Source organism: Azolla caroliniana, unplaced genomic scaffold, assembly GCF_043228905.1.
Source record: "Azolla caroliniana isolate FFs.n. ecotype wild unplaced genomic scaffold, voAzoCaro1.0.p SCAF_12, whole genome shotgun sequence".
NCBI classification, from domain to species: domain Eukaryota; kingdom Viridiplantae; phylum Streptophyta; class Polypodiopsida; order Salviniales; family Salviniaceae; genus Azolla; species Azolla caroliniana.
The window spans coordinates 53,788-77,364 of NW_028230447.1; the positions used below are offsets into that span (position 1 = coordinate 53,788).

A 23,577-nucleotide genomic window follows, 5' to 3' on the forward strand; every position below is an offset into this window, starting at 1 on the left:
AAATTTGTTTTTGCCATCTCAAGAGTTGTTAGTTACTCTAAGGATCACCCTCTTTGTCATGTGCAACCATTCAAAAGCCACCCATCTTTAATCTTTCTCAAAGGCACCTCTTACACATCTCTACTTCCATATGCCAATACTAAATGAAGTTGTGGTCCAAACCTTGGTTACAAATTAACATACAAAGTTGGGTTGCTTTTGAAAATAATTGAAAACACATGCACATTTTATCTTTTAGAGATTCAATAATCTCCTCGTTCATATAACTATGAAAATTTATTTTGTTAATATGGATTATTTAGTTCACTAAGTTAGTTCCTTCCACATGACAATGATTAGAAGAAATATCTATCGAGAAGAAATCTTGTTAATATGAATTGTAATTAGCATTGGCTGTCCACTTGCTCACTCATTTACTTCATATGCCTGGTCTAGATGCCAACTGAAAGATAGCACCCTGATAATAAATCAAAATCCTCACCATCGGTTGGCCTGATAAGTATACACTTAAAAATACTAGAGCTCATCCCTTCAATCTTAAAATAAAAGCTGCATGTCAGTAGATGAGTGTGAAAAAGATCATTCCTTGAAAGTGGAAAGAAAGCATAACACTCGACGTATCTAAAATCCCAACTATGAAGCCTTGTTTAGTATTAGCTGAAATGTGCTATATATGGGAGTCCAAGATATACAACTTTTTTTAATATTCATAGACTTTCTTACTTAACTGCAATGAATTGCAATGTCATGCAAGTTCAATTCTGAGCACATTAACAAATATATTGCAGGTCACAAGAAGAAACCCATTAAACGCAACACTCACAGAAACGTGAATCTTCGTACAACATCAAGCCTTTTGTCTTACATTTGTCACTGGCTAGAGTCTTGATATTATTGGATTCTTTTCAAACAATTTGCTTGATTATTTGATTCTCTTCAAACAATTTGATATGGTACATAGTAATGGAGCCCGTCACTAAAAAGCCTCAAATCATTCATTAAGGTTTCAAACAACATGTCAAATGCATCCCAATTATAAATTACATATTTAAAAAATCCAAGGAACCCATCATTCATGCACAATTGCATCATCTTCCTCACATTTATTCAGCTCATCACCTAAGATATGATTGAGAACTGTATCAACATTTTCACTTCTGGCTTTACTAAACCTGCAAAAAGGTGAATCGATAAAGATTAACATTTGATTTAATCTAAGGTGAGACTTCAGGCAATTGATTCCCCCTTATTGTGTCACAAAACGAAGTGAGTTGCAATACGTCTAAATTGAAGCTTGAAGTGCTTGTTAATGTGGCTGGACCAATTTTGTATTTTTAACGTTTACAAAATTCATGTGAATGTTACTCGAGAGGAAAAATTACGCATCCTGACATATTTCTTCATGTTGTGGTGAATCCTAAACACGTCCAAATTTTTTTATATTTCCCCCAAATACCCTAGGCCATCCCCAAATGAGAGAAAGAAGATATCACTTGAAGATAAAATGACCTAAATTGCACATTGAAGTGAGAAGTGGACAAATTTACTGTACAACTGGTAAAGTGGCATATGTATGAAAACTCATCTAATGTTTTCTCTCTATTGTAATTCGAAGAGTATTTCGGGCAATAAAGAAACCTCAATATTTCAGAGTTTTTTCCCCATACATCGTATTACGGAGGAACAAGAGTGCTCCAAGGATCTAGTTTCCACAGTTATGCCACAAGATATATTATGCTATAGCAAGAATAGAGATATCTGATGTAGATAAGTTGGTTAAGATATATATGGTTGGTTCAAGCACTACACATAATTGCTTTCAGGGAAAAGTCATTGTTGAGGGAGAAGACCTCTACACACATGTAATTGCCATAACATTAGAACTAAGTTTATTATTGAGCTCTTCATATACCTTACTTGGTAGAAGCTGGATAAACTAAGCTCCTAAAAGCTGTTTAGTGTCTATCAATGGCTAGTTCTCTACGTTCTATTTTTTGTACTAGAAGTCCTAAAAGCTCCTAGATAATCTGTGTTTCCTATTGTTATACTGCGACAATTTTTAACACCTTCAAGAATCACTTTATACACTAAAAATTCCCAAAATTCACGAATATTAGAATTATATTCAAGAAGAAATAAGAACAACACTTACGCATTTCCATTGTTTGTTCCGGATGTCCCCTGGAGAAATAAAACGAAAAGATACACATAAGAAATTGGGACCCCAAATCCACAAGATGAGGTAATATTACACTCCTGTAACAGAAATTATTTCTAATGTACATAATATAGCACCTGCTTCATCATTAGTGTGTCAACATCCATACAGTAAGGTAATGGTATATAAATACATTTACCTAAAAGCAGGATTTTCCTAAGGAGCATACTACTCTGATTTCTGGGAAACAACACAAACCTGTGTATCAAATGTACCATTGGCATTCATTTCTGCAAAGAAAGCCTCCAAAACAAATGCCACCACCTGTCCAATGAACAAGACTTCGTGATTAAATAAAGAAATGAATCATAGATAAGATAAGAATATGATTAAGAACAATGATTCCAAAAGGTTTGTCTGACCAAATTTAGGAGAAACAGGATTCCCAATGCATAGAAGCTGATAAAATATATTGCAGTCCACCACGTTCCAGTCAGTGTCACGAAGCTCTACATGCAAATACAATGGATAATGATTATCCAAAACAAATTTACGCATTTAAAGAGTGTACCATAACGTGGAATTTTACTATGTGATTTCCTCCTATATTTGTTTTCCATTATCATGCTTGTCACTTGAACTAATCTTAATTACTTTGCTCATCTTGAACCATTTAATTATATCGATGAATGAAATCCATAATCTCCTCATCCAACTCTCTCTCTTAACGGCCGATTTCCTCCATTACTGTTGCTTCAGCATAATCGCTACAACTGGGCCTCGAGCAGTCATTGGATCATATCCCATAAAGAGACATATCTTTACTCACCTATTTATTAGGTAGCTAGGTTACCATAGTTCTCTCAGGTAACCTATACCCTAGTAGTAATGCATGATATGAATTTGCTCATCTCCTTGATGGATAGTGTCAGCAAACACTGCATCTTAGTTAGCTATAGTGGCAATCAATCTAACCACATTGCTTCATGTCAGCAAACAATGCATCTTAGTTAATTATTGTAGCTAATCCTGGGTTCATGTTAAAAGTGATTAGAATTAATTACCTAGGATTGAATTACGAGATTTCTTATTTTAAACACAGTTGTAAGTAGAAGAAATATGGAGAAAGAATGACCTAAATCAGCTCTTTTAATCTGAAAAGAATGACATACCTCAAGCCATACTTGCCAGTTTCCCATTACTAGAAGCTGAAAAAGAGTTACCATTCCGGTTGGATAATCATTGAAATTGTGCAACAGATAGCTAAATTGTGTTAAAGATATTTGGAGTTATGTATTTTTAGCACATTAAATATCTTACAGAAATTGTAAATAGCAGAAGGATACTCATTCTGATAGAGATCTGTGCTCTCCAAAGTCTCATTGTAGCTATTTACCAGTCCACCAAATAGCTAGAACATAGGATTCTTGTCATTCCCAGTTGACGTAAATACCTACAATTCTGTTTCGACTATGGAAGTTGCTCAAGTTTGATAAACGGAAAGATAACTTACCTGGACTCCAAGAGAACAATATATACACATCATGCAGAAGTTCGTTGCCAGAAATGGGGTTAGATGGGGAATCAGTTTCAGAAATGTGCCTATTATAACTCTGAATCGTGGAACATGGAGAAGTAAGCGTACGAGACGAAGTAATCTTGCAATAATCAGATAGCGGATCCTGAAACCAAACGGTTGTCGTCAGATGATTTACTCATGCATATAAAATGAACAACCTGAATGTGCAATTTAAATTTGAAGCCTACCATTCTACATTGGAGATAATTGGCAAACTGTTTGGAAGTGCAAATGTCAATGTCTCTCCGATGACTAAAATTGATGAACAAGATTCACAGTGAATAAACAATAAGATATAATGGCCCAACCATAGAAAAGTAAATGCCAATCATTAGAACAATCAACAATATTCCAACCATATTAACAACTTTTGCTTACATCCTTTCCAAGTTATGCAGCATATATTGGATTTTATTTCTTGAGCTCACATGAAACGTAGCTATGTAGAATTTTGTTCCATGGATTACATGTGAGCTCAACAAATAAAACATATACAAGATTACCCACATAGAACCTCTCAACAGGTATTAACGGGAATAAGAAAACATGTTAGGGTAGATATTCTTTTTTTGTTCATATTAATCCAAATTTTGCAAAACTAAGCATTCATGCATGTGTGTAGAAACTTTGGACTGAATTCTTTACCTATTATGCAGGTTATACAAAAATCAAATTTGTTCAAACCCTCCCTCCAATAGTTAGAAAATCCATACGCATAGATCTTAAGCAGCATCTCGACTACATATAACCAGCCTGCAGGAAAAACACATAAATCATTTCTTTATCCATTATATTTGTAATTCTTTGGATTAAGTCTTTACTATTCAAGAAGGTAAAATTCGATAAAAAGAACCCCAGGCTTCTCTGAACAAAGTAAGTATCATCCTGTAAGAATTTCTGTTACCCTTCCATAATCCATAAGCACGTAATAACCTCAATCAGAACTTTATTTAGCCCCATTACTCCTACTTATGCTACAAGTCAATCAAGGGCTACACAAATGAGCCCCCAACGAGGACATAACAAAGGGGTTATAATAGATTGGGCAATAGCAATTTGTCGTGCACGTAGGCCTTAGCCTCATGAACCACAATCTTGCCACCCTTGTCATCGACATATAAAGACCATTATCCCCCGCCATTGCAGGTGTTTCCCTCGCTTCGGAAACCTCTCCATTCTCGATCGACCTATGCTAGAGATCTTTCGAAGACAAAAGTTGCTGCATTAAGAATCTTACATGTATTGATAACAAGATTCTTTAGTCTCTTTTTATCTTATTTACTTTTATGTTTACTCAGTAGCATTTATTTTATCTTGATTTGTTGTTCCCAAAGACGAGACAACACTCGAAATGTAATCTTTTGTTTAGTCTTATAGGCCATTTTGGCCTCTTAAAAGACGTTAATATTTCTTTCTTTCTTTCTTCAACCGTGTCCCATCCTATGATGACCCTTAAAAACTCAAAACATGCCATGTGTAAGTCTGAATGCTATCGATCTAAATTAGTGTCAGTAGTGCTTCGCCCCAATACTCCAGGAAAACCCGAATATGCAATGCACGCCTAGGCTCCATTGCATGGTGAAATTAATGCACATTGCCAATGTAGCCAAATAGCTGATCATATGCATAATTAGTTTTGTGATTTGATTAGCCTTGTTCCAAGAGTATTATGTCGTTCATGTCACAAAAAATAAGAGTTGACAGCACTAATTAGGTGACAACGATTCCGCAATACATGACCTCCTTGACGTATTGCAATACACTTGTCATTCTACTCAACCCCTTGACATACTGAAATGTACCCGTCATTCCACTCAGATTCTATAATGTGACACTGTTGAGAAATATCGCTACGTATCACCAAACAATAGGTAACCTACTTATAGTAGAAGACAATTAAAAATCCAAAGCCTCCGTAACGATCAGCAATGTACCACAATGAACACTGGCTTATCACCATTATAGACATATAAAAAAAGTTGTCTCATTATCTTTTAAGGAATATTTCTAACTTCCAATTATATTCATTTCATATAACATCATTGAAATATTTTCTCATATTTTATTTTTTCTAACATACCAAAATAAAACTCGACATCTTGCCAAAATCCTTGTTCTGTACTGTTCTGTAAATCAAGCTGCATCATGGAAAAGAAAATGTCAGAAGTCAAAACATAATTCAATTAATAATCTGGTTGAACAGGATAGCAAATCCAAATTATCTCAAAAGATACAACTATAGAAGCTAAAATACAATGCAAGTAGACCAATATGCCACACTACCGTTACTGACAAGAGAATTAACACGAGTTATAGGTTGAACATTGACAAAAGAGGTATTTGAATACCACAAACACTAAATTTATCAAGATGTCACCTCCTTTTCTCCAGTGTGTAACAAATTAAAATAGAGTATGAATAAAATGTGCCAATATTGCATACTTCCAGATGTTGAGCTATTGTTAAACTAATTGTGTAGCTTCTAAGCCAAAAAAAACACATACCAAATACTATATTTTCCATTCCTGGTCATCAAATGCACAAAATGCTGAACAATTGAATTAGATCATCTTGAATCCAATGGCGTATTTTGCCATCAAACACTTACAGTTGTTTCAATAACCACTGCCACAAGGTTCAGCAAAAGCATGGCCAAAACCAAATATTCGAAGTTCTTGCCTCTTATGAACGTTTTGAAATTGGAACTGTAAATGGAATTATAAAAGCTCGGGAATCTTTCAAGACAAGATGGCTGCAGAACAACATTGCTTGAGTCAACGTCTCTTGATAAAATAAAGAACTTGGTGAAAGACCTATTGAAGTCATAAGTTTTGAATGTAAAATGTTTATGCATGTTGAATCTGATAAAATTTTAATGCAGGATATTTAAAATGAACTTCTATCATTTCACAGAATTGCCATTTTGGCCTCTTAAAGAACGTAAATATATATCTTTCTTCAAAACAATATCAATTTACCTCAGGTGCCTTCGGAAATTTCAAGGATATATTTTCACAAAGGTCTTCAAACTCATCCACAGTAATCTGAGAATATTAGAGAGTTATAAGCTGCACATTGCATTATAATAAACCGTATGTAATACAGTTTGAGAAATTATAGAACGACAAGAACAAAAACTGCACAATGAACAGACAAGGTAAGTGATAAGAGGAAAAATTATATTCCTGTCTGTGAATCCTTGGAAATACAACATTGAAAGCTACGTGCATCAATTGATCGATTACACATGCCTAATGTACAAAAACATTTTATGCAGTTGCATGCATGCCTACAAAACATAACACAAGATAAGTGGGAAGAAAGTGTATGAAACCTTTAAATCACCACTATCATCAAGAGCATTAAACGTATCGTTGAAATTCTTCTCCTCAATTTTTGGTAAGGTTCTACATGCAAGAAAAAACATGAATACAAAGAATAAACTCAGAATTAAGACAATGTAATATCTGCTTCACAATAGACAAGTATAAAGATGTGCTTCTGTATGCCTTTTGGTATTGGACAAAACAAATTTGTCCTCTTACCAGAAATTTATATTTAAGTCTTCTATTGAGACCAAACGAGAATAATCAACCAAAATAAGCATAACTAAATTAGTAGAACTGCTTAGGGTGCCGAATTATCTTGTTAGCTAAGCATTTAACATTTTGAACTTAGTTGGAATGAAACTTCTGCCTTCAAAAGATCCCCATAAGAGCCAATTCAAGCCAATGCCTTGTTTAATGAGGCAATGCTATCTCCCTCTTATTTCATAAAAGACACTATAGTGACATACAAATTGTTCTTCGAATTCCACTCGTTACTAACACAATCGGCAAATTCTTTCTTCTAGAGGTATTCATGCATATCTGCCTACCTCAATCTCTAATTGAAGTGATGAAGTTGCAGCTGCCCTATCACACTGCACAACACATAGGATAGATGTATGTACATATAAAGGTGGCTTGATGATGCATCCATCCTCCAATGTGTGTAAAAAGTATCTTGTAGTGGGCCATCTTTCTACCAAGTGATATTTTGGGGCTGATCCATGTTATCTTGCTTTCCAAGTTAATAATATCAGTTTGGATAACTCTATTCTTTTCCACTTTGGTCATGTTTAGATGGGTACAGTTCAAGCTATATTGGAATGGAGGTAGTGCATGTATGCTTATGCCATGTGACTCGAACCACTGCTGCTTTTCAGCATACCAACAATGAGTGTCTCCACGTTTAGCCAGTTGTCTTGATGACATAAGTGCCAACCTTGAGTACCTTCATTTAGGGAGCTCCCATAGATGTTGGATACAGATCATTGATCGGAATAATGCCTCAGCGATTATAGGGGCTGCTCCCATCTCTGCCCAAATTATATCATGGGGTACCGATGCTTTGCTCCTTATCATGTGGGCTATCATAGACACTAAAGTTCTCTCTAAATCTTTCCAATAATTTGCCTTGTTAAGACTCAGTCCCCACGTTTCTACTCCCTAAAGAAGTGTTGGTGTCACTAGTGTATCAAATAGCCACAGTTTAGTTCGTGGCTCTTGGAACTCCAAATGTGCACATTGTCTTTCGAGCGCACCAAGGGCTGCATATCCACGACAAAGTCAGGCACAAGCAGTCTCCCATAAGGAGAACCTAGGCCCTGTAAATGTCACTCCGAGGCATGTGTAGGAGCGTGTGTATTCCACCTTTTTCTCTTCTGGTTCTGCTTGAGTGATGTTAAACACCATCAGGTTAGTTTTATCCATGTTTACAGACAAACCTTTGTGCGTACAAAATACTTTGAAGGCATTTAGATGTCTTTGTAGTCCCTCCGGAGAGTCAGAAATCAGCACAATATCATCAGCATATAGTAATATTTGTACGGCTATACCCATTAGGCATGATCCCAAACCCCCGAATCTCTCTATGTAATGTGATATCTCATCTATATAGAGACCGAAGAGAGTGGCGATATATCATCAGCATATAGTAATATTTGTACGGCTATACCCATTAGGCATGATCCCAAACCCCCAAATCTCTCTATGTAATGTGATATCTCATCTATATAGAGACCGAAGAGAGTGGCGATAGTGGGCATCCTTGTTTCACTCCGATTGTGCTAGCCCTCGCCTCTGACAAACCCTTGGGAGACCGCACTTTTCTTGACAAGGATTAATACAGTGCAAAGATTCCCCATTGCATATCTGCAGGGGCACCAAGGGCTTCCCGCCATTGCATAAACCAAGCACATGGCATAATGTCAAAGGCTTTTCGGAAATCCACAAAGCAGCAATAAATCCTCTTATTATGGGCTCTGCCCTTCTCAGTAAGGGCTCGATGAATCAATATGTGATCCAAAGTTGTGAACCCCTTCCAAAAGCTTGCCTGTCCACCTGAATGGCAGGGATTTCTCTCTGCCCATATACTCAATTCTGACTCTAGAATCGAGCCATATAGTTTAGCCAAGTAATGGCCAATCATAATGTTCTTTCCCATTTTCTATCCACACCCAGTCTTTGTTTTGTCCATCTCCGCCAACCTCCAGCACTATTGTTTACTGATTGTCCATCTGTTGTTGTAGTTCTTGTTAGTGGTGCTAGCAAATTTCATAGCCAAAGCTATTTCAAGTCAGATACCTCTAAAGGTTCGATTGTTGCAAAACTGCGTGCTACCAATATATCCTCTGATCACGCACCCATACATCAGAAATCTGTTGAAGTTTATTTGTCTATCAAGGAAAACCTCTAATCTAAACTCTAACTTCCATAGGACTTGTGCCAAAAAATGCTGTTACACAGAAAGTAATATCTCCATAAACATTTCCATCTTTTCTGAATTAATGCCATATGAAGTTACACAATTGAACCTCCGGATTTTTTATGAGTCCTTTGTGTTCACTTCAATGTGAATCTTTTTGTGATTCTAGCATGAACTTCCTTCATTACGTTCCCTTGCTATAATGTCTGAATATCAGATGATAATTAGGATTATTAGAAATGTTAAGAAAGATCAATGTCTTTTTTGAATTAATGCCATATGAAGTTACACAATTGAACCTCAGGATTTTTTATGAGTCATTTGTGTTCACTTCAATGTGAATCTTTTTGTAATTCTAGCATGAACTTCCTTCATTACGTTCCCTTGCTATAATGTCTGAAGATCAGATGATAATTAGGATTATTAGAAATGTTAAGAAAGATCAATGTAATTCATTATTACAAGTAATATCATATATAATTTTATAAATGGTGATGCTTTAAGGTCATAATTATTCCTTAACAACCAATCTAAGCATTTACTATGAATGAGAAAGGCTGAGAATATGTTTAGGTTGCTTTGGCATCCAATTACCATATATTTAGATATTTGTAAAGCTACAGAGGATGATGGGTTAGAATTTGAATTGCCAATCAAAAGAAAATAATACATTGTTCACATAGTAAGGATAATATATTGATATACCTGTATTTATTCAACGCTCTGAACAATAGAATACATTGTTTCTTATCCAAATATCCACGCTTCTGCAAGAAAAACACTTTCATGTCACTATTTTTGAAGTATCCAAATACCTGGGGAGATGGAAACTTACACAAAAAGATAACAAACAAACAAACAAAGAGATATTAACATCTTTCATGTAGCCTATAAGACCAAAACAAATTGCATCTTAAAATGTTCTCTCATCTTTGAGAATAAACCAAAATAGATGTAACTAATAAAAAGAAAATAAAAATAAAAGTGACTAAAGAATCAAATTATCTATACACGAAGTTTTTCAAGTCGTATATATTTGTAATTTGTCTTCAAAACATCTCCAACATGGGTTGATCCAGAATGGAGAGATCTATTAAGCAATGGAAGCACCCACAAAGGTGATCATGGAAGGAAGATACAGGTTCATGTAACTTCTCTCATATTTCACGTGCAGAAATAAGTACAATCACATCCTCTGAAAGTTAGCTCCCCTGTCATCCATCAACCATCGTCAAACAAATAGTATGTCCAAACAACTTGATTCTATATGTCGAACTTGGTGCTTACAATATGGAAGTTGCATTCACACATACAACATGCCAATGGACAAGGCAAGTATATGAACAACTCACCTTGAGCAGCAATACATAGTGAGCATCAGGACCAAAGCCCCAGTCCCTAAAATGAGTACTAACTAGTTTTTTTTGTGATTCAGAATGTAAACATCCCCCACCCATCCACTACAACTTATCTGGGAAAATCTTCTTCGTTGACTCACGAAAGCACCATACATAATCGAAGGGTTTTTCTTGGAAATTATTTAATACAATCATATACAGATCCTGTTGCATATTTACCTCCCATAAAATGACCTCACTTAGCTTGTAATAGCCTTATCTGAAATTTTGGAATGTATAGTGTAATGCCACTTCAGGTTTTTTATAAATTCCACCTTTTGAAAAAAATTAGTCTCACCTCATGATCAAGTGACACAAAGGCCAGATGAAGAATTTTTTTGCGCTTTGATCTTCTCTCTCGTACAACCCGAATCAACTGCAGAAATATGTATTGTAAATATGTTTTAACACACACCCCTAACAAAATATAAACCATGAGACTATTTGTGACATCCTATGACAAATCTTCACCTGATCTTTGAAACTGTCATAAACAACAGCAAGTATGAGGTTTGTGATGAAGTATACACCAAATAGAATATACAAGATGAAAAACAGACATGAAGCCCGAGAAGCCCTGGAGATAATATTCACTAGTTAATTACCTTACCATGAGACCGAAATTTTGATATAAACATCTCATTTAAGTTATACAGATACATTTGCATAAATAATACATTTAAATTTAATGGATGAATAATATTTGCATGAACTTGAGCTTGATGCAAGTTACAGACAAACGACATCACATTCAAAGTAGTTTTAATGTACCAACCAGTTTAGGAAACATTCTCAGAGTAATATTTCAACTCACGTCCAACTTTTCAGCCTTATTTTGTGCCACTCCCTCGTGAGGGAGGGATTTGGACCATTTTCCCGAGTCATGGATTTCTATGACCAGAGATGTTTGGGGATCTTTGTTCTAGGGATCAGCAGATTTAGAGGGTCTGTTCTGAGGTGCAGAGGGCCATCATAAAAGCAGGTGGACTTGAATGGGGCATGCTAAGAGAACTCAGAGCAAGCACAACAGCCAACACTTTGTTGATGGATATTGCATGACTGAGAAGTTCAGCCAGATGCACAAGGATACACGGGTCATCACTTAAAACCTACATCTCAGGATAACTAATATCATTGCTCCAGATTAAGGGTAATTTATCAGGCAGTTCTTAATATGGAAAACATTGATGCTATCCAGCATCATCATATGAGAGATTTTTTTGTACATAGAATCATATCACAAAATGTGAGAAACAACTACAGATAACTCAAACACAGACAACCTTGGGATCTCAATCAAGATCATGTAGACTCTGAGAAGCCATGTGATGAGGCCAAGCCAAAAGGCGAATATTGCCTTACCAACTCACATATTTAGAACAGGCAATAAAGAGAACTCGCAAAATAGCCAAACTTTAAATTGCCGAATATGTTTTTGCACCCCAAATTGTGCCTCAAATACGAAGGCATTACACATATGCCAAACATGCCATAATACCCAATACTTCAAGAGCTCAAAAAAATATTTGAAACCCAAATTGTTCTATGAGATTCCTTTTCTCCCCAATCTACATATGTGTACATGATACCCCCATTTATGACAATCCGCTGGGCATTTCAGTAAGAGCACATTTATATCATATGACATCATCCTGTGCGTGTCCTTTTATGGGCTGATCCAATCTCTCTTGCAGATTTATTTCTTTTGAACAATTATCTCCAATATTACATCACAGATCTACCCATGATACCTATATCATTGTACTTTGATCACAACCTTGCAGATACATTGGAATATTACCTAGTTTAGGTGCCGTTGATTTTTTGTTTATTTTACATTGGTATGATTGGTCGCTTTAGCCTTTTCATTTCATTTCTGTAATATTTTGCATATTTTGCAATATTGGTACTAACCACTACTATTGCATCTATTCAGGAAAGAAAAAGGAAAGCATCTATATAGCCACTACTATTGTTAGGTTAAAAAATTATACAAGAAAAAAAAAATATTGGGTTAGTAGAGCCCGTTCATGGAAGAAAAAGGAAAGCATTTATCTAGCCACTAATATTGTGAGGTTAAACAATTATACAGAAAAAAACATGTGGGTTAACAGAGCCTGTATATAGACACTACTATTGTGAGGGTAAACAATTATAAAGAAAAAGAAGCATGTGGGTTAACAAAACCAGTTCGGGAAATAAAAAGGAAAGCATATATACAGCCACTACTATTTTGAGGTTAAAAAATCATACAGAAAAAAAACTCAGTTAAAAGATACTAACTTGTATGCAGGAAGCCATACATCAGGATTATTTGAGGTTGTGAACAAGACAAACATCCTATATACTGTGATACCATAGGATGAGAAATAAAGACTTCCCTGTTCTGTATCTTCAAAAAGGACAAATGCAAGGCAGCTAAAAAACAAGAGAAAGGCCAGAAACAAAGCCTGCACCCAAAAAAAAATCCAAGTTTAGCTGTTAATTACCTGCAAAATACAAGAATTCAGAGCTCACATATTAATCACAAATTTATTCATACATATATGAAATTCCAGAACACCCCACACTAAGATTTTGTTCATATTTTATTTGTTGGAGAATACATTATTCTGAATCCAAGTATTCAATTGTGCCAGCACTCCAATCTGCAGCTCAGCTGCAGACAGTGTCCCAACCCCACAACTTTATATTTTTCTCATTCAAAAGGACAAACTACATAGATAAGCAAGGATCTTAGTATAATATAAAGAAAAGATGATGCATGGTGTTTATTTTGTATGTGTGAGTTCAGCTTTTGGTCCATCCCACATTATAGCTTGCACGAAGTGATCTTCAATAAGATTGTCAAGCCTGAACAGTGAACTTCCCTCAACACCTTTACCCTTTGTTTTGACAGTTCTTTTTTCAACATCTCTATCTCCAAGGATCCAAGGATATCCCACTAGATCAACATTCCTGCCTAAGCTAATCTGTTTCCGTAGGCATCCTCCTTGTGGACCACAATCTCATCACCCTTGTCATTGACAAATGAAGGCCATTATCTCCAGCCATCACAAGTGCTTCCCTCACTTCAGAGACATCTCCATTCTGAATTGACCTATGCTAGAGATCTTTTGAAGACAAAAATTACAATATATCTGATTTGAGAATCATACGTGTATCTGATAATTGGCAACGGCTCGGCTCGAGCCTAAACCATTTAGCTAAAGCAGCTTAGCGGCTCGGCTCCGCTTGGCTTGAGCCTTGCCAAACCGGCTTAAACTGTTTAAGCCGTTTATGTGATTTAATAATTAGGGTTTAGAAAGTTAGAAATTAGACGTTAGAACTTGAAAGTTGAGAGAGAGATTGAGATGAAGCCATAGGCAATAGACTATTGAGTGACGCGAGAGGGAGGGACAGAGAGGGAGAGGGAGCCTGCAGTGGACGATCAAAGGACATCCTTCTTGCTGTTATATACATTCTTTCTGTACATATAGGTGAAATTTTAGTTCCAAATTCTCTCTTGAGTTGGACCTAGGACGTGGCGAGCTCGACATGAAGGTGGTTGAGGGATGTGCAATAGCAATCGAGAATGGACATATTGAGGTCCGGAAAGGGTTACATCAACCCTCTCGTCATGAGCTCGCTTTATTGGAAGTGCTCGAGGGTCGGGCAGTAGCAATCTACAAAGGAGGATGAGGAATTAGAATTTTTATCATCCATAAAGAGGCCAAATTTGACCTATGGAACCAGACTATACATGTGTTCTTGATATGTGTCTCCTTCCTAAGAAGGGGTATTCATACATTGAAGCACAAAGTCTCTTGTGTGAATAAAGCATACACATATGAGCTAAACCTTCTTCGTGGTGTCTTAAGTATGGCACTTAAGTTATCACTCCCTCTTAATATGTCAGCATATCTTGAACGAATTGCACTATATGTCGAGCATGTGAAGAGCAACTGACATTCATCCTCTACCATGCCTTCATTGCATACTTTGCATGTCTTCAAATCAGTTACATTTTGATACCATGAGGCAACTTCAATACCTAACTTGTGAGATCGAGTGCGAAGTAGTGTAAGGGGATGGGGGGGGGGCATGTCAAATTTGGAGAAGGATTGGATCACCAAGAGTGAGAGGTCACCATAGCATCGGGGCTCGTGGTTTGGGTGGTGGGAGGCAGGGGATTCATGGATGTCAGCCGACCAATCGTAGTAGTATATGGAGAGGGAGTCGTGGAGATGGGACTCGGAGTTGAATTTGGGCGCATCGGTGGTAAGGCCGAGGGGGTGAGAGTTATGAGGAGGAGGAGAAGAGTAGGAGGAAGTGGCAGTGGTGTTTTTTGGGTTTCTTCACACCTCTAAAGCTTTTTTGTCTGAAACCCCTTCACAAACCGGTTTAGTTCGGTTTGGTTTGGTCCAAGTTTGAGAACCTCAAAACGGTTTAGGCTTAACCAGTTTAGCTTGGATAAGGCCAAACCGGTTAAGCCTAAACTGAATCGTTGCCGATTCCTACATGTATCGGTGATGAGATTCTTTACTCACATCCTAGTCTATTTGAATTTATCTTTTTGTTTAGCTACATTTATTTATTTTGGTTTGTTCTTTCTCAAAGATGAGACAACATTTTCAGATGTAATCTCTTGTATGGTCTTACAGGCCATTTTGGTTAAAAGGAGTTAGTATTATCTTCCTTCTTTACTCTTTAGTCTTTGTCTTCATCTTCTTCATTTTTATTTACTTAGTAACATTTACTTTGGTTTGTTGTTCTCAAAGATGAGACAATATTTAAGAGGTAATTCTTGTTTGTTCTTATAGGCCATTTTGGCCTTCTTAACAAGCGTTTTTATATCCTTCCTTCCTGAACTGATATTATTAACTTGGATCAGCCCCAAAATATCACTTAGTACGAAGATGGCCCACTATAAGACACGCTTCTTACACACATCGGAGCATGGATTCATCGTCAGGCCACCTTATATGGACATACATCTACCCTATGCGTTGCGCAGTGTGATAGGGCTGTTGCGAACTTCATCACATCAGTTATAGATTGAGGTATGCAGATATACACGAATACTTCTAGAAGAAAGAATTTGCCAATTGTGTCATCAAGGAGTGGAATCCGAAGAATATTATGCTTGTCATTGTAGTGTCTTTTATGAAATCAGAAGGAGATACCATTGCCTCTTTAAATAAGGCTTTGGCCCGCTACACAAGGTAATAGAATATGAGAACCAACAATGCCTAGGACTTTTCTTGCTAGAACTCAAGAGACATAGGGAAAAGTTGTTGAAGGACAATAATACCGCCACACAAGCTCATCCACAAAGAACAAATCACAACTTTCTTTAGCCCCATCACTCCTACTAATGCTACAAGTCAATCAGGGGATACACAAATGGGCTCTTGACTAGGACATAACAAAGGGGTTACAATAGATCGGGCAATAGCAATTTGTCGTGCACGTAGGCCCTGGCCCCACGGACCACGTCCTCGGCACCCTTGTCATCGACAGATAAAGGTCATTATCTCCCGCCATCGCCGGTGCTTCCCTCGCTTCGAAGACCTCTCTATTCTAGATCGACCTATGCTAGAGATCTTTCCAAGACAAGAGTTATAATATATCTAACTTGAGAAACTCACATGTGCCGAAAACCAGATTCCATCATCTCTTTTTTATCTTATTTACATTTATATTTACTGAGTAATATTTATTTTATTTTGATTTGTTGTTCTCAAAGACGAGACAACACTTAAGATGTAATCTCTTGTTTGGTCTTATAGACCATTTTGGCCTCTTAAAAGACGTTAATATTTCTTTCTTTCTTTTCAACAATGGTTAGAGCCACATGGCATAAGCATAAATGCACTAACCCTGTTTCAATACTTGGATTGTCCCCATCTGAACATGCCAAAGTGGAACAGAATAGAATTACTCAACTGATGTTATCTAATTGGATAATAGAAGAACATGGATCAGCCCCACGACGTCTCTTGGTCAGAAGATGGTCCACTATATGGCACACTTTGTACAAACATCAGAGGATAGATTCATCATCAGGCCCACTTATATAGATATTAGCATATGAGTAGATGAATGTGGAATCTGGCAGCTTACAAAGAGGTGTGTTCTTATGTCTACATACAACTGTTGTTTATGGTATCATACCTTGCCAAAATACATATAGTTTTACCAAGACTTGCTTACCACTACATCTAACACTCGGGCTATTGCAACCAATGTCCTCACGCATTCTCTAAGAGTTCTGCAAAAACAAAACATCATATTATAAGAGTTCAAACAAATAATAAATAGAAAAACTACTTTAGTGTGAAGAACTAAACCTTCAAAAAATCTAAAGAAGGAATATTATACAACCACAGTTTTTATCAATTGCGCGCCAAGGACTACTACAAAATAGTTTTTCAATATGACCAATATTCAAAGATCCATTTACCTAATATCCACAATAAGAAGAAAAACCCTGATATATGGTGCAAAGCGGAAAGAAATATCGATGATAGATCCTGATGAAATTGCATAGACTCCATAAACTGAAATGTCAACTGCAAGAAGTGCTAACAAAACCACCTGTTAAAAAAACAAGTTCAATATTTGATATTCATAAGAAAATAAGAACTCCAAAGATCTTAACCATTCAATCAAATATTAGATGTTCAAAACAGTAATAGCTATATTTCTGCCATATGTATTTACTTGTTGCATCCAGGTTAGATTGTCACAGAGGCGGGGGAGACCGTCCCATCCTATAAATCTACTCACAAAAGGGGAATCCTTTAATATATCAACTCAATCCATTCCTTTTGATCAATGAGGAATCAAATATGACTTTTATTAGTATAAATCTCTTGATATTAGGAATGGTGAGAAATTTGGTAAAGATTTACATTGAAAATAAGAGAGAACTACTTAGAAGATTATCTCTGTAGATTAGCTAGCAAATATCTTTTCCAGATGAAATATCAAGGAGGTAGCTGGGGGGAGCAGGGAATTTACTGGTGTAACACAAATCGGAATTGAAAAAAGATTATTGGAATGGAAAGTTAACATAGCGCATGGATACTTTGCATTTCAAATGGATGAAGGTAGGGATGTCTTGTCAAATGTCCATGAATAGTTTGATACTTGGAGATTAATCTTTCTCCTCTTCTGGAGAGTATCTTTAAAACTGAAGTATAACTTAGATCAATCGATTTACAGTGCATCAAAAATGACAAGTGAACTACTGGGTACTGTTGGTACTAGTATCGACAACATAACTCGGAATAATGAGAAGTATCCTCATCGATCCATCAATGTTTACTTCCATACAACACGATCCTTGTCGAAATTACTTGCCAAACTCTTGTGATAGGTACAATCAATTATTACACCAAGAAGTTGAATCCTCTAAGTTTTTCGAATCATAATCACTCATCAAAATTACTGGTTATTAAAATTAAGGGAGCATAGATAATCCTTCCTCAAAAGAAGGATTCTTGAGGGAAAAAATGTTTTAATCATTGAGTCAAGTTCGTTGATTGTTAAATAAAAAATTCTTAGACTTGTCATCTCATTATGCCTTCACCCAACAAGCGACCAATTTACGTGCAAAGGGATTCTAATCTACTCAATAAAGGCCTGTTGTAGCTTGAGTCCCTTCTAATACCATAAGAGACATAAAGCCTATGCACAGTTCTTGCTTCAACAACAAACAATAATGTGGGGAATATTAGGATCCTCCTTGAACAGAAAGGCATAGTCAACGGACACAGGTTAATATTCCTGTACTGCCCTTTACTCCCTATGGACAGATGAGGTTAGGTTAGCCAAAAGGTGGTAATCTGTATACCTTCTGCTTTGGGTTATCAGCCCATGCTTAGTATAGAGATGGTAACTTTCATTACAATAATCTTTCTTCAATTGCAATTTGTGTTACACCAATGGTGCAAATGGCACCTTGATAGCAATAAATTGTTCCGTGTATATGTAATGATCAGATAAAAACGTGGCATTGTCAGTTAAGATTCAACTGGAAGCCAGATGATCCAATTGGATAATGATAACTTTGTTTTTGTAAAAAATGATTTTATTGTAGTTTTTTATTTTTAAATTTGGGTTATCAGCTTAATATGGTGCAAAAGGAAGGATAATAGATAGTACATAACAACTTGTTGCTTACTCCTCAGAACATTTTAGTATGGCTGACCATATTGAAGAGAGGATATATCCTTATCCAGTGCTTTGAGTATGGTCAATATCTTTGAACCACAAATTGATATAGAAAAAGCTCTTGAAATGAGATTATATTGTTGCAACAATCTAGAAACTAGGCTTTGCAGAGAAACTAAAAAACATAGTGTATTTGCTATATCAAAGCAGTGAATCATCATGTATTTTACGTGAGGTAATAAATGCTAGACATTGGGGAAATTTTATTAAACAATAGTGTCCGCTTTGTGTTATGGAATCATTTGCCTTGACATATGGTTTGAAGAAATATTTACAAATGGCATTTGCTCCATTGGACTGGACAAATCAAGAAATTGAATCAGTTGATCAGACATTTTGGATACTTCAGCATCTCAGGATAAAGTCCATTGAGTCATAAAGAACATCAGAGAAAATTTGCAGTTCTAGAAGTTACCTACAGAGGGGTATTGTTACAGGGGTGCATACTTAAGAGTTTTTCCTATTGCTACAGCGTGATATGTTTACATGGGGTTTTCCCTGTCGGAGTGTTGCTGCGATCTCATAAGATAATTCTTGCCACATGTAAGTGATATGAACAAGTTGAAGAAACAACACTTCATACTATAGACTTGTCCACAAATAGCTACCTTACAACTACAATTTCTTGCTCATCAGCTCTTTTTGTTATTTGGCTACATGTCTCGGGACCTTTAACCATGGCCAATTTCTTTTGCATGAATCACACCTTAGGCTTTATGGACAGTATGGAAACCTCAACATTAAATGCATTATCATCACCCTATTTCCAATCTATATATCATATTCAGATTTTTACTCGAGCAACCTTTACATACATGATATGTTTCACATGATATCGAGGAGCGTGTGCACGTGCATGGACACACACACACACATGTTGCGAATATATTTCTATAGAAAGAAAAATATCCACTCCCATGTCAGAACCCTGGACACTCTAGAACAATAGAATGCATTACATAATGATCAGCTCCCATGTCTTGTAGACTTCAGTACCACAGACACTCTACTACAATATGTGACCAGTAGAACAATGGAATTCATTTCACTGCAGAAATTTGTGCTTATACTTTAGCAGTAGTAAAATAAAAATTTCAGTTAAATAAAAATTACCTTTAGTAAGTTAACACGGCTTTTCCAAAACCCGCTGCTCCCCAAATAGACAATCGGGAAAAATGTATGAACTAGGAAAATTGCCCAAGTGATGATCTGAACCAAATTCCAAAAGTTATTCCATTGTTTGAGAGTGGAAAGAACTCCAATATGAAAAAGGAATTATACAATATGATGAGGTTGTTACCTCCCAGTACAACGACTCCACCCTTGTCAAATAAGGCAATTCCCCCAAGTAATATTCCTCTCTGTTTCCACAAGGCTCACTAGAAGAGCCTGCACACCAAAGTGGCATCTACATGTAACAACCACAAGATAATCTTTGGTCAACAGCATTCATATTGGAAAACCAAAGTGCCCATTAACAAATAGTTTGCCACCTTCTTTGTAAACTATTCCTGCTGTTATATTTCATGGATCTTGGTGCTGTAAAACAAATATGTATCTAAATGAGAGGTACATGTATTAAATTTATCAATAGGGGGTACATTCCTCATGTATAAGAAATTAGCTTCTCCTCATGTGTAAGAAATCATGAGTTCCTAGGAAGAAGTTACTGCTAACTAACATACTAATGTGTAAATTTGATTTCTGTTGCAAAGCAAAATTTCATAATGCAGGAAAAGAGCCTGATAGTAGTTTTTTAATGATATTTGATTTACTAACCTCGAAGAAACCTAGCAGAATAAGCGCAATGAGATTCAGTAACCAAACAAGGTTTAGACGCATGTCAATAGAATACCAATGTAATTCCCGATCAAAATTCTCTTTTTCCAGGATATCTTGAGGCAATCCAATTTCATCCTCTGCCTGCACCAGGAAACTCTATTGTTAACTTAATCTGTACGGTTGTGAAGCTGTGGATAAGATGAAGACGCCACATGCACTGCACAATATGAATGTGCAATGTATTTTATTTAAGAAATAAGAGCTATTCATTTCAATGCAAATATGCAACGATTCTTATTAGAAAAAAAAAAAGTACAAGAGTCATTCAACTAATTTTATTTGAGAAAGAAGAGCTATTTCTTAATCCTGAAATGTAGGATAGATTTTCAAGCTCTGCATCCCAAAAAAAATAAACCATTTCTTTAGAGAGGGAACCCCACAATGATATTCATCTACTCCCATTGCAAAGCAATTTGCTGCATATCCGATCCTTGCCCAAGCGTGAAGAAGAAATAAAGATGTATTATTTGGATCACAGGGTTAGCATAAACTATGAGAGATACCAACTCATTTTTGCTGTCACAAATGTTCCAAAATTACAAAAACTTTCACCTTCTCTCTTCTCATTTAACATTATATCATTTTCTGTATGTCTCTCTCCCTTCATGGCTTTTAACATTTAACATGCACACAAACAATATTAAACATATAAACATGAGTGTATGCGTCTTTCTCGTTCTGTATTTTACTCATTTAGCTGACTATGGATAATAGAGACGGGAACTTCCCAGGCTAGATAAGGACTTCCCAAAGGATGTGTTTTGCATGTAGGACTTTTCAGAGAGCATGGTGAAACTGTGAAGTTAATCATCCAAATTATCTAGTCCAGAATAGATAAGGTTTTCTCAAAGAGCATGGCCAAACCACGAAGCTGATCATTAGCATTATTCAAACAAATGCAGAAACGGCCTTCTACATTATGCCAACCAGTTTCACCTTTGTGCCCAGACACAGTCCTAATCATGTGCCAAAAACAGCCCACTGCGAAATTCTTTCACATTATTCAAACACATTCCTGGTAGTTAACCTAGATGAGGCCTTCTCAAAGAAAACTCACAAAAGCCAATTCATGAAATTTATGCACATTATTCAAACAGACGTTTTACTGTGGATCAAAGAATAGTTACAGAAAATTCTGCAGAGATGCAGGAGGCATCCACATTATTAAAATGAGAGATTTTCTGTGGATCAAAGAAAAGTTAAGGAAATTTCTGCAGGATGAAGGATTCTTCCACGTTAATCAAAGAAAAGCTTGTATATGGATCAAATTACAGAATAAATACAGAAATTTCTGCAGGGATGAACAAGGGTTATCCACATAAATACATTTTAACATTCAAACAAAAGCTATGGATCAATGAAGAAGAATTACGGGGAATATTTAGATGATGACAAAAGAAACATAATTACCAGATCAACGAGAGCTGCCGCCTTGTTGTATTCATGTGGAAGGTCCTGGCTACGGATGAATCCACGTGAAGGACCAACAACGTTGGTTGAATGTGCAGAGGAAATTTCTTGCTGGTGCTTCCCTGCATGCTTTTTATCGAGCAATGGATCTTCCATATCCAGGAAGTTCCAGTAATCAACCAAAAAGAGATGCTTGAAACAATTCAGGTGAGAGGAAAGGTGGAAGAAGAAGCAATCAGGTGGAAGAAGAAGAAGAAAAAGAAGAAAAAGAAATAGGTTGAAGCAGAAGGCGATAAGTAAAAGGGTTCGAGAGGAGGCAGGATCAGATTTGCCTTTCTTTTCTTTCTTTGTTACTCTCTTTCTTTTCTTTCTTTTTTCTGTCTTATTTCTTCATCTGAGTAGATGGAGATGAATGTGATGAGCTAATTGCAGGCCACATTGAGAAGGAGGAGGAGGAGGAATCCATGGCGGTCTAGGGGGGGGCTTCTTTCACCGTAGTTAGTTTTAGTTAGTCTCTAAACTTGACTTGACTTGTCTATGCTTGACTTGACTTGTCTTAGCTTAGCTTAATGACAACCTCTCTTTATGGTGGATGTTCACACTTCAAGACTTGTACACACAATCTTTCACTATAGTTAGTTTTAGTTAGTCTCTACATTTGGCTTTGACTTTACTTGCCTTGACTTGGCTTTGGCTTGTCTTGGCTTGACTTGGCTCTGCTTGACTTGATTTGACTTGACTTAGCTTAGCTTAATGACAACCTCTCTTATGGTGGATGTTCACACTTCAAGACTTGTACGCACAATTGAGAGAGAGAGGGGGGGGAGGGGGGGGAAGGACTTGGCTTGGCTTGGCTTGAATTTACTTGACTTGACTTCGCTTAGCTTAATGACAACTTCTCTTTATGGTGCATGTTCACACTTCAAGCATTGTACACACAGTTGAGAGAGAGAGGGGGGGGGGGGGGGAGGACTTGGCTTGGCTTGGCTTGGCTCTACTTTACTTGACTTCGCTTAGCTTAATGACAACCTCTCTTACGGTGCATGTTCACACTTCAAGACTCGTACACACAATTGAGAGAGAGAGAGAGAGAGGAAGGACTAAGTACACTTGGCCAAGATGTGTGGTGACTTGACCCAATCATTTGTTTCTCCTCACGAGAGCAGGTGAGTTAACATCAAACTAGACTAGACACCCGGAACAAAACAATATTTTGGCGATTG

At 36.6% G+C, this 23,577-nt stretch overlaps 1 protein-coding gene, 1 long non-coding RNA gene and 1 pseudogene across 2 annotated transcripts; 1 reads left to right on the forward strand and 2 right to left on the reverse strand.

Annotated features, from left to right (window-relative positions):
• Positions 1-751: 751 nt before the first annotated feature.
• TPC1 (two-pore channel 1) lies at positions 752-22,534 on the reverse strand. Its single transcript, XM_087328956.1, has 23 exons — positions 22,355-22,534; positions 20,882-21,025; positions 20,403-20,510; positions 20,216-20,311; positions 17,328-17,461; positions 17,078-17,135; positions 13,166-13,332; positions 11,354-11,459; positions 11,181-11,258; positions 10,191-10,252; positions 7,072-7,144; positions 6,716-6,781; positions 6,346-6,489; positions 5,818-5,875; positions 4,383-4,490; positions 3,926-3,989; positions 3,672-3,840; positions 3,505-3,569; positions 3,331-3,421; positions 2,581-2,667; positions 2,417-2,482; positions 2,153-2,181; positions 752-1,172 (listed from the first exon to the last, which is right to left on the reverse strand). Exons 1-23 carry the CDS (start codon positions 22,508-22,510, stop codon positions 1,070-1,072), a joined length of 2,232 nt encoding a protein of 743 aa, XP_087185082.1. The 5' UTR covers positions 22,511-22,534; the 3' UTR covers positions 752-1,069.
• On the reverse strand, positions 7,153-8,698 carry LOC147856668 (uncharacterized; annotated as a pseudogene).
• Positions 12,686-13,267, forward strand: LOC147856669 (uncharacterized). The gene is made up of 2 exons (XR_015530654.1): positions 12,686-12,957; positions 13,026-13,267. It is a non-coding gene; the product is annotated as an uncharacterized LOC147856669 (long non-coding RNA).
• Positions 22,535-23,577: the final 1,043 nt, after the last annotated feature.

Excerpts from the sequence above, each read along its gene's own strand:
- TPC1 (XM_087328956.1), bottom strand. The coding sequence starts at position 22,510 with ATGGAAGATCCATTGCTCGATAAAAAGCATGCAGGGAAGCACCAGCAA. Across the intron at positions 4,491-5,817 it reads AGATGTCGAGTTTTATTTTG|GCTGGTTATATGTAGTCGAG; the intron begins GTATGTTAGAAA and ends TTTTTCCTGCAG. Across the intron at positions 2,182-2,416 it reads ATGGTACATTTGATACACAG|GGGACATCCGGAACAAACAA; the intron begins GTTTGTGTTGTT and ends TTATTTCTCCAG.